Raw genomic sequence first — 12,272 nt, forward strand, 5'->3', positions numbered from 1 at the left:
TTCCAGTTCTTTCACTCCTCTAGTGTTAATCATTGAACAGTGCTTCTGAAACTTTCGTGTGTATTAGAATCATTTGGATACCTTATAAAATGCAGATTCTAATTCAGCAGGTCTGAGACCCTGCACTTCTAACAAGCTCCCAGGTGATGCAGATGCTGCTGCTCCAAGAACTGCGCTTGAGCATCAGAGCCTGACATGTCAGGAAGGGCCTCATGGATGGGGATTATTTGTGTATCTCCCAACCCCACTAGTCCAGGGCTTTGCTCATCATGAAATCCTTGTCAAATAGATGCTATCAAAGAAGGTGGGACTCCACAAAATCATTCTGGTCACATCTGTCTTTCCCAGAGGAAACAGTTTCTCAGTCACATTTACTTAATTTCTTAAAAGAATAATGACTTCATTATGTTTGGAAAAAATGATATATTTATTATTTTTAAGGCCAGGCAATATAAGAAGTACAAACAAGATTTAGAAAATCATCTAGGACCCCACCACCCAGAAATAAATAGTTAATATGTGGCAAACACCATTCCAGATATATTTTGCATATATTCAGATGAAAAGACAAAAGAATGAGGGCAGGTAAAAGATACATATAAATGGGATTTGACACACAAATACTATATGTGTCAATGTAATTAAAAGTATAAAGTATAAATTTTACTTCAATATGACAGAGAAACAGAAACTGAAGGAATTGCAGAGCTTCAGATGAATGGGTCTTCACAAGAGATATTAGTTTCTAAAAGATCTCTCTAAAGTTAAGAAAAGAAAGAATAAAAAGCATTAGGATGCTGAAATCACTCTTTCAACTACATATTTCAATTTCAGACTGTAGCTACTGACACATCTATTCACTCACACTTTCTCCCAGGAACCAGTTTTGGTTATTTATGCTAATATTACAATCGTCAAGGTTTCTGTTCCGTAACCATCATTTTCAGAGTTGTTTAGTTTTAATTCAATATGAAAACAAAGTCAATACTCACCATGGATAATTTTATGATAGCTTCCTCGTTTCTCAGTTCTGAAGTTTGACTCATCATTTTGTTGTCAAAGAGTTCTCTACAGAGTGCGTGAATACTGTAGTCCCCCAATCCATTCACAATGAAAAGGTCTCTCTGTTGCCTTTTAACTGAAGGACAACGTGGCTGGAACTCAGGACTCCATAGGCCTTACTCCACTGTCTTCCAGCACTGAGAGAAACTCTAATAAAGCCAGAGGCAGCCAGCCTTTTTCTCCTTCTATGGGACTTGCGTGTTCAGCCTGATTGCCATAGGCCGCCTTCTTGCATTTACGCACTCAATCAGCAATTTCTAATGGGGTGTGTTCTACGTACTGGGCACGGTACTAGTGCTGAACACTGTTAGAAATGTCTTAGTGTGGATTATTCCATGTCAAATTTTGTTGGGACATGACGTGTCCTTTTGAGTTTCGGATTTGAATCTCTATTTCAGAACGTCATCTTCTATTATGTCAATATTTTTCTTGTTCCCATCTTTTCCATTCTCAGTGGGTTGTTGTGAATATCAAATGAGTTAATATATGTAAATCACTTGGAAGAGTGCCTGGCACTTAGTCAAAGTAAGATGGGGGAAGGGAAGAGAACTCTCCCCTTCAGGAATACAAGTGCCATGCCTCTCATTTCTAGCTCAGTCTCTCTAATCATTTTCCTATTTTCTCATTCACTCCTCTATGTTTGATTTCCTCTAGCTTAACCACCACATCTGACTGCATTTTCAGCTGCTTTTACTTCTGATATGGCTTTTCTCTCCATGTTTATACATTTTTATTTCATTTCTTTTTTAAGAACTGTGAGTGTACTCTCTCTCTTCACGAGATCAAGGACTTAAAATCTCTAATTTGCATTCTTACAAGCCAACGGAGAGCTCTTTTCCCTTTTGTAAAACTCTCCTTATTCTTGGAGGGCAGTTCCTTTTGCGACCCATTTCCTTCATCTGTCTTTTGTTATGTTCATTACAAAGTTATGCTCGGGTTCCATGTTCACTCTTGTCCTAGCGTTATTTATCTTGAAACAGAGCCATGGATTTGTTGAAGAATGAAAACAGTCCATGCAGGGCGAGAACTGGGGTGCTCTGTAGCTTCAACTTTTCCCTGAATATCTATCTGAAAAGTCTGTCCTTTTTCTCAACCTGCAGCATGTGTACAGTATGTAGCAGGTTTCGTGACTCACAGAAAAGCCTCTTCACAGGCTGGGTTCCTTAGGTTCTAATCTATCAAACTCCCTCCCCCATAAACACACACACACAACTGGCTGGATCACACGAAATGAGGAGAGCGTGTCACTCTCAGCTCCATTTCCCCTGTCCTGCTTCACACTTCAGCTCTTTGCACTTTGGCCACACCGCACGGCTTGTGGGATCCTAGTTCTCTGACCAGGGACTGAAACAGGACTCTGAGCAGTGAAAGCATAAAGCCCTAACCACTGGACAGGGGGTTCCCCACACTCTGGCTCCTGAATGAGGCCTTGACTGTGGCTTCCCCACTTCTCCTGGGGCTTGCTCACATCCTTACCTCTCTTTTCTCTAGTTAAAGACTGCTGGATACATCTTCCTTAACGGAGAGACTCGCTTTGTTTCTTGCTTTGTCCTTGTCTTTGTCTCTGTTTCACAGAGTCTAACAGGTTAATAAGACTCTTGGTTGCCATATTCCAAATGACAAAAAACTAAAGTACCATAAGCTGTTTCTGTCAAAGTAAATAAAGGAAGGAAGAAAGAAAAGAAAGAGGAAGGAAGGAAAGAAAGAAGAAAGGAAAGAAGGGCGAGAGAGAGAGAGAAAAGAACATATTGTGGATGTGGTGGCCTCACGCACAGCTGGATTTAGGGGCTTATATGTCATCCTTGAACTTAGTCACTGTCTCCATTCCTTGGCTCTGCTTGTTTATACGTCACTTCCTGTCAGTCACCCTCTACAGGCAATGAAATAGCCACTGTTGGCTCCAAGACTATGTCATTCTTTACAGCCTGGGAACCTTGAGGAAGAGCGCTTTCCCCAAAGGCTTTGGCAGAAGTCCCAGGGAAGGATTCAATTGGCCTGGTGTAGATCACATGCCCACCTCCGAACCGACTACTCTCATTTCACAGCTTTTGGTTAGTGCTAGGAGGACACAGGGGTGAAAGGAGCACAGCTTATAGATTAGAAAACTGAGCCCTTGGAAGTGTTCAGAGGCTTGTCCAAGAACACAGAGCTGAGGACTTCCCTGATGGTGCAGTGGCTAAGACTGACCTCCCAATGCAGGGGGGCCGGGTTCAATCCCTGGTCAGGGAACTAGATCCCATGTGCCTCAACTAAGAGTTCCCATCCGCAACTAAAGAACTGGCGTGCTGCAGTGACAACTTGGCACAGCCAAGTAAATAAATTTAAAAAAAAAAAAAAACTTTTTAAAAAAAGAACATACAGCTGAATCAAGTGGCTGAGAGAGAACTGATTCTGAACCCACAGATTCTGACCCCCAAAGAGTTCTGAACCCTCCACAAGTAACTGCTCTTGGACTTTCCTCCTAAAAATCACATTTCCAAACCACAAGAAATTGAACAATATTTACACAGAAACTCTTAGAAGGTTTTTAAAAGCAGATGTATAAAAGGGTTCATCAGACAGAACCACTGGATAGATGATGGAGATACACACACACATATGTATTTTGAAGAAAGCTATTTTCAAAACATATAGCAACATAAAGCAAGAGAAGATGGGGTGTTGCTGATTGCAGGCCTGCCAAACTTGGAATCCTCGCATGGACACACAGGCTGTCGCTGACTGGCACATGGTTTGAAGACGACAGTTCAGTGAGGGCTGGAGAGTGCTTTTCTCGTCTGGAAAGTTAAACAGTGCCCACTTCCCCACCCCCAACCTTGTCTGCAACGATGCCTCGTCTAGCAAGTGCTTTTTCCATCACGACCAACATAAAGTTAAACTCCAGTCCACCCCAGGTCTGAGTTTGTTCTAAATTAAGGGTTTCCCTAAAATCAACACGGTTTCACCGAATTAAACTACTCCTTTCTCTCGCTAGGCATGAAGCACAGGCATGAAGGTGGCGGCTCCCACGCCAGATCAGCAGCAAAGACCCTGTGCGGAGCCTGACCTCCCTTCCTCCGCCCTCTCCTTCTCAGCCCTCAACCCCCTGTCAGCTCCAGTTACGCAATCCCTTTTCTCCCTTCTCCAGCCAGCTCAGCTCATTGACAGGAGTCTTCATTTCCCACTTTCTGGTCTAAACATGAAAACATGTTAATTGAGGGTAGGGCTTTAGCATCAAGACTGGGAATACTCCACTACACAGCAAAGATCATTTCTTGGAATTATTTGCTTAAATGTTTATCAGAAACAACCATCTCAAGTGTTCCAGATTGATTCATGAATGCAATTAATGAAAGAACTGCTAAGAATTTCCATTTTCTGGTTTGTTTTAATCCTACTGTATAAAAAAAATTTTTTTTCTGGCACCACCTCAACAAAAATCCCATCCAATGATTAAAGGGGGTAAAGATTCATAAATTCAAAATGTTACTGGAAATTAAACCTGCCAGGGTGTATGACAAATCCAGGGCAGACACAATTCACTGAACGATGCAAAAGACATCCTAACAAAGCGAAAAGAGAGCAACCAGTGCTGCAGCCCAGCACCTCCTAATTCTGGACCGTCAGGAAGAAGTGCCACCAGTCCCTAACTGATTTCTCCTCTGCTGTGTGTGAGATAAAAATATGTAACCGAAAATGCCTTTGCTGTCCCAGACTGAGGAATAAATACTGAACCCTCCTAGATTATTCCACAACATTTGAAGGCTTGCAAAAGAAGAAAAGAAAAACAGCTCTTGTCTGTTTTTTCCTAGTCAACTTTAATTACTGTAAGGATGGGTGCAGCAAGATAAATGTTTCCGTTTCAGTTCAGCGCTGAAAGAAACACAAGTTCTCCTGCTGCCTTTTATGTTTAAGCTCTGAGGTTCGCAGCCTATTCTTATTCACCAACTGGAAAAGATTTGTTGCAATGGCCAGTTTGATGTTTTGTGCTCAACTCCCAAAGTCCCAATTTGAAGTCCTTCTCTTCCACTTAAGGAGACATTTCATTTTTCCTTTAATTTAAAAAAATGTTCTGAATGCAAAGCGACATTACAAGGACTATTAGGTTGCCTAATATAAAGTCTGCGTGTGCAACGCTCTTCAGGCTGTGTCAGCAGACAAGGTCAGTTCAGCTAAACTAACCAACTGCCAAGCAGCCAGTAGGGGTGGAGGCAGTATTAAGCACCCGGCATACGTACAAGCCAAAGTCAGACCCGAATCTAAAGTGAGGGCAACAAGCACTTGGTCTTAAAATGGCCCATGGAATTTAATCTTGTTAAGCAAATCCTAACTGGGCAGTTGTTCACAATGACCCAATGGAAAATCACAGAAAAATATCTCTGAGTGACCCTGTCCAGTTCAAGACCTCCTGCCCATCTTAGCACCACTGCTGGCTGGGACTGGAAACCACAGCCTGCTCTCTTTCCCCACCTGGTTCCCCAGTTATTCAAGGCTTCCTTAGGAAAACACCAGTGTAAGAATTCACAAAGTGCACATTTCTCTACAAATCCTTAATATGGTAGGAAAATTGCTAGAAAACCGTATCTAGGAACATGGTGTGAACTTAGGGGTTCTTACATAGGTAGGGGCTGGTGAAAGGGTCAACACAGACCGGGGTGGAAAAAAAAAGCCTTCTCCAGGAATGTGGTATGAAACAGAGTAACTCCTGATCGTTCATTTCATGAGGGATTAGTAGTGAGGTATTACAGATAAGCGAAATCCACAGGACTCTCCTGTTTTAACTCTAGTTTGCAAAATAAATATTTTAATCCAAGTTTCTACTGGAAAATAAGATAAATCAAGTTTGGTGGAGTCCACAAGAGTGAACTAACCTAAAGGGAGGTAGTGAGAAATTCCAGGCCGGGCAAGAATCCCACATAACACAAACAGTATGATCAGTCATCACTCAAGGGCTGGCTGGAACAGCCCAAATAAAGCAGAGACTTTAGTCTGACAGCCCTATCAAAGCAGCATTCTGGCAGGTACGAATAAATGTTTTCCTGAGGAGTAAAGAGGGAGACGTAAAATCAACCCCATTCAGCCCTGAGAAGAAATCTCTCCTACTCATGCATCATAAATTAAAAATTTGTTTACATAAAAGGGAAAAATGCAAATCAATCATCTACATAACAGAGAGAACAAACTGGTAGATGACACAGTTGCTCTGACCTGGAAATTAAGTGAAAAGAATACTGACCCTCCACTTCTGAGATGAAACGGCACGGACGTTGCCCCTTTAAACATTTCTTGCTCCGTGATTTTACTGAAGTCTCCATCATATGTTAGCTGAAGTGGATGACGCTTTAAGTGGCCAATGGCCTTTGATTCTGTTAAGTAAATCCCATTTATTTTCACCACAGAGTCCCTTGTCGTAACTGTTTCTTCGGATTCCACTCTCTTTGCTGTAATAACCAAGGAAATGTTTTGTCAAAGCATTTATTTTAGGATTCACTGTCTTTCAATATTTTTTTTAATCCAAGAATTTATACAATTTAAAAATTATATATTACTTATAATTGAGTCTGGAATTATATGCACAAAACCTCCCTGAACAGCTTTACTTAATAACAATATATCAATATTGGCTCATCTAGTGTAACAAAAGCATTACACTAAGGCAAGATGTTAACTAATAGGGGAAAGGAGGTGGGAAGTGGAGGGTGTGGGAATTCTCTGTACTTCCTACTCACTTTGGCTATAAAATGAAACCTAAAACTGCTCTAAAAAATAAAATCTATTAATAAAAAAGAAAATCTCCCTGAATGCATGCAAGGCCTCATCACTAATTCAGGCTTGACATCATCAACTCAGCAGGTAAAAATTAATAGATCTTAGCTCTATTAGCTTAGAGTTTTGTTGTTGTTCAGCTGTTCCGTGACTCTCTGTGGCCCCATGGACTGCAGTTTGCCAGGCTTTCCCTGTCTTTCACTGTAGGCAAATACTCAAATTCAGGTTTATGAACTACCTAGTCCACATAAATACCTCTGTGTCCCATAGCAATGCTTCTTCCTGGATTTGATCATGCTGGAACTTTTTCATTCAGAAATATCGAGTGTTTTCTTGACGTCAGGCATTGTCCTAAGCACTTGGGGTGCATTAGTGACAGAGCAAAGATCCCTGCCCTCACAGAGCTTACATCCTTATAGTATACCTGTTTACACAACAGACAATAAGTAACAGACCATAGTAAGTGAAGTATGTAAGAGGGTAGGTGCTATGGGAAAAAACAAAAGCAGAAACGTGGAGAAGGGGGAAGAGGGGCTTGGGATTGGGAATGGGGGCAGGGAACAAATTTTAACAGGTGGGCATGGTAGGCAAACCCTTACTGGAAGGGAGGCATCGAGCTGTCAGATGACGAGGGACTGTGTTTCTATCGCAGGGAACTGGTGGTGCAGACACCCAAAGGCAGGAGTGAGTCTGGGGCCCTCAGGGGACAGCGTAAGTGGCATGTGTGACAGGGTTGGGAGGAGAAAGGTGGTCAGAGGAGCAGGAGCTGGCTCGTAGGGGCCCAGCAGACCATTTTCCAGCAGGGGCAGAGGAGGGCACCTGAACACTTGGAAGGCGGAAGGCTTTCTCAAGAGAAACAAGAGTTGCAAAGAAAAGGACGTCCAGTCTCTGAACTGAAACATCTACTGTGTTTATAGTGGCAAGATCCTAGATTTAAAATATAACACTGCTTCTTCCTCAGCAAATTGACATTAGGAATAGCTGACCCATGATGCTGCTACTCAACTCTAGTTCCTGATAACACATGTTTTTCAAAGGGGCAAGGAGGATGAGCTATTTCTCATACAGAAGTAGTTTTGCAAGCTTTTCCAAAATGACTCAAGGTTTCCTTTTCTGTGCTTGAACCATCAAACCAATAAAAACCAAACAATAACAAAACCAACTCTGACTAAGCTCTGTGCTTTCAAAACACTGAATTTTACAGCAGAAAGGAACTTTAAAGATTGGCTAGTCTAGCCTTCATTTTTCAGATGAGAAAACTGAGAACCCAAAAGGTGATCAGTCCAAGGTCACAGAGCAAGTTTGAGGAGAGCTAGGATATATGGCAGGGAAAGGGCAGGCTTGGCATTCTATCAGACTTGGGGTCAGGTACAGGCTGTGGGATGCGGGCAGCTCCCTCAGCTTCTCTCCTCTTTCTCAGCGGTCCCCACCTCTAGGAGACGTGGGGAGAATTAAGTGATCTGGCCTGGTAAAGTGGCTTCCATAGAGCTAGCACACTCAACACCCAGAAGTCATGGTCATTATTATTCATGGAACTCAAGTCCAGGGCTCTCTCCATAGCACCACACATCCTTAAACATCTTGAGGACTGAATTACAAAGCACATACTCCGTTTCAGATTACAAAGCATTTTTAGCCTGTCCCTATATTTTAGTATTCGTTTCTTTCACTTGTTCGCTCCATAAATATTTATGAAGCACGCGCTGCCATGTGCCAGATGCTCAGGGGCTGGTGGCTTAGGGGTAAAGTGAGAAGTCCCAGCCGCTATGGAGCTTCTGTTCTAGAGGGGAAAACGCAACCCTACTTGAAGACGGAGGAGCAGCAGCCGCTGTGTTCGCAATCGAGGAGGGGGCGGTCAGTTAGCACGACAGCAAAGAGCAGCCGGGGCTCACTCTTAATTCTGCCTGAGGTCCACCCTTCAACCGAGCCTGAGTGACGAAGCTCGGGTCCCTCTGGCAAATACATGCAGCATGCTGTACTCATCTTGTAGTAGATCATGGGTACATTTCAAAAGGATTCAACAATCAGTAGCCTTACCATGAAAATAGGAACTGTCCTGTTTCAGGATATTTCTTTGGCACTTACTGCAGACTATACCCTGTTTCAGGCTCCTAGGCTTCAAACAGAGAAACCCCCTTTTCCACTCAGTCTAGTAGGGGAAAACAGAGAGGCAGATCTGTCCAGAGAGAAATGCAGAGCAGTGTGGTCTGCGCCAGGTAAGGAGGAGTGCACGGAGAGTCCTGAGGGGTTAGAGTTGCTCAGGGAAAGATTACAGAGAAGGTGGAGCCTGAAAAGCATTCCAAAGGGTTAGCAGGAGCACCCCCCTCCAAAAAAATTTTTTTTTTCTGAGAAAAAGGAGCAAAGGTCTGGGATGAGAGCTGGCTTCACGTGGGTCCAAGCTGGACCTGAGTCAAGCTGGGCCCCAGGCTTACAAGGGCCTCACACTTGGCTTAATGCTTTGCTGTTGCCATCGTGAAGTTCTAAAGAATTTTTGAACAAAGAGCTCCACATTTTCTCATTTTTCACTGGGTCCAACAAATTATATAGCAGAGCATGCATGAAGCTCAAAACAGCAGGATGGGTTAGGGGAACTGCAAGGGTTCCATACTGCTGGTGCATGGACCAGGGGTGGGGAGCGGGTGGGCGGGCAAAAAAGAGGACTGAGAAGGGCCTGGAACGTGAGGCTGGGGCGGAGCTGTGCACACTGGAGGGGGAAGACTTCACCCGTGAACCACGAGTCACTCAACTGCAGCCCCACCAAACCTGGCCTACCACCTGCCTCTATGTAGCATGCAAGCTAAGAATGGCTTTTATATGTCTGGATGATTGATCAAAAAAAAAAAAAAATCAAAAGAACAGTACTTTGTAACGTGAAAATTATATGAAACTTCAAATTTCACTGGTCAGTCGATGGTTGCTTTCCCACTGCACTGGCAGAGTTGAGAAGGTTGACCAGAAGATTCTGAGGCCTGGAAGGTTTAAATTATTCACTTGCTGGCCCTTCACAGAAAAGTTTGCCAACTTCTGTGTTAGGTCACTGTTTCCCAAACTGTGTTTTCCAAAGACATAGTCCATAGCCAGGTAGGTCTGGGAAATGCTGGGCTAAAGTAAAACTAAACAGGGGACTTCACCAGATGGCCTTCCCCATCCTGTAATTGCTCACATGCATGGCAACAGAGCACGGGACCTTTACTCCAAGGAAAAGTTGCATTTTTGCCAAAAGTGTTCCCTGGAACTTAGTTTGGCAACCACTCCTTTAGACACAGCAAGGGTTCTCTGAAGGGTTTTCAGCAAGAAGATAAGCAATCTGATTTTTATTTGCTTCCTGACCTCTTGTTCCTTATGGCACACTGAGAGAAAGTCATCATTTTTCACAGTCCACCAGGATAGAAGGACAAGGCTGCTGCTCACAGCCATGTCTGGGTGGGCACTCAGTGTGATCAGGCTCTGACACCTCCAAGGGCCGAGGGTTCCAATGCTGACCCACACGCAACCCCCTAGCAAGCTGAAGGTGGAGCAAGACAGGAGTGCCAGATGACCAGGGATAGGGTGAGAGGCGATAAACGTGGCATGGCATCAGTGGGATGGAGAGCACAGAGTCCGGGGACATTCAGGAAGCCCATGCAGGATGCCTGTCTGGGATGGCTAAGATACAAGGGCTGTGAGAAGGTGGAACCTGCTCGGAGGTCTCCATCTAGCTGGAATAACCAGAGTGACACGGTCACCTTCAGCCAAAACCTCTATCTGAACAGAAGAGATTACACTGCTGGCCCCATGAACCTGACTATACACATCTCTTCTCTTATTTTCCTCAATCAGGAATTCCAAACCTGCCACCACGCCCCCCCAACTCTGCTGGGGGAGTTGTCAGCTACTAAAGACTTCACACCAGGGGAAGGGACACACCCTCTGGCCCCGTCTGCACAGCAGCCTTTACAGCCTGTTTCTCAACAAAAGATACCTTTTCTTAAACAATAGGGATTCTGAGACAAGCCCAGGGAGCTCCTGTACAAAGGACAGGGAGTCCAAGCCTGGAGCATTAGAACACTTTTTTAAATTGGGTGATGTGCGCTTTCAAAAAGACAATGACTTTTTACTGCCGTTGTTTCCTGGGCGCTGACGCAGACTGCCAGGGTTGGTGGGAATGGTGAAGGGGGCAACTGCCCACAGGGTGGATGGAAGAACCCAGACAGAGACACGCTTCAGCCGGTGGGGAAATGTCCACCTCTCCTGGTACCTCCACACTATGTGGGAACAGCTCAGCAAGCAGCCCGGGTTTCAAGTGGGAGCCACCAAGAGTTAAATGTGTGTGGCGTTTGGGCTCAGAAGCAAAAACATTGCATAAACAACAGCTCTGCCCTCCTGTTTACGAGAAGCGGCGCCCTTCCTATCTGAGTCTGACCTCACTCCGCACCGTGTGGCTGCCGGAGCCCATCCCCTCTCGACTTGGCTCCCATAGGTACCAACCCTTTCTGATGTAACTGGTCTGCTGGGGGCCTTGGTGGAGCAACATCTGAAAAGTTCCTCGGTGACTCTAAAAGTGCAGCGTCTATTGAGAAACAGAAGCCCGATGATGTCTCTCCCTTGCTTAAATCCTGTCTTGGCCTCTCACTGCAGCAAGGATAAAGCCCTGGCCACATCCTCCCACTGGCCTGGCCCCAAATGGCTCTGGGACCTCAGTTCCCTCCCCCTTCTGGCCACACAGGCCTCAGGGTCCACCAGCCGAACTTGTACCCCCCTCGAGCCTCATTGCCCCTTCAGCCTGGGCACTGTGCTCACAGATTTCTACCTGGCTGTCTTCTTATCATTATTCACATTTCAACTCAGATACCACCTCTTCAGGGACACCTTCCAGAGTTGACACAATTCCTTCTGCCACAGTCACTCCCGTCCCACGACCCAGCTTATCTTCTTCCTAGCACTCATTGGAGCCTAATTATCTTATCTCTGGGTTTTCCTGTTTACTGTCTATCTCCCCTTTGAGGGCAAGACTCTGTTGGCCTAAACTGGTACCTGGCAGCTAGTAGGTGCTCAATAAATAGCCAGTTGCCTATTAGAAGAGAAACAAATGGGGACAGCGAGGTAACGCAGAATGCCTAATTACACACTTCTTACAGCATCGAGCGTGGCCCGCACACCCTGTGCTGCCTGCCCCTTCCTTTCCCCCTGATTCTCTCTCTTCAGCTGTGTCAGGGACCATAGGGACCAGACAGGAAAGTGAGTGCAGTGTGCTGGGGAGGCCCGGGAACTGCAGATCACACACCAGGCTAATGGGGCTGAGGGCTACTCACATAAACAGTCATGCATCTAGAGTCCTCCATGAGATCTACATTTATGCTGGTGACTAGTTAAGAGAAAAGGCTTATATGTGACACAAGTAGGATGCTTAGGGAGTGGCTTCTACCGTAACTTCTGGGATCATGTGCAGTGTCTCCTCTCTGTGAGTGTAAACCTGCCCTTTCTTC

The 12,272-nt window shown here is 44.8% G+C and overlaps 1 protein-coding gene across 5 annotated transcripts in view; it reads right to left on the minus strand.

Annotated features, from left to right (window-relative positions):
• The window catches only part of ARMC2 (armadillo repeat containing 2), a 121,650-nt gene that overhangs the window by 92,651 nt on the left and 16,727 nt on the right, over positions 1 to 12,272 (minus strand). For 3 of the 5 annotated variants that reach the window (XM_010856636.1, XM_010856637.1, XM_010856638.1), the window contains exon 5: positions 6,278 to 6,482. The exons of the other annotated variants lie outside the window; for them this stretch is intronic. In XM_010856636.1, coding sequence (XP_010854938.1) covers positions 6,278 to 6,482 — 205 coding nt within the window. The remainder of the gene's footprint in view (positions 1 to 6,277; positions 6,483 to 12,272) is intronic. 5 annotated transcript variants of the gene reach the window in all.

The sequence above is a fragment of the Bison bison genome, unplaced genomic scaffold (assembly GCF_000754665.1).
Source record: "Bison bison bison isolate TAMUID 2011002044 unplaced genomic scaffold, Bison_UMD1.0 scf7180017864373, whole genome shotgun sequence".
In the NCBI taxonomy this organism is placed as follows: Eukaryota; Metazoa; Chordata; class Mammalia; order Artiodactyla; family Bovidae; genus Bison; species Bison bison.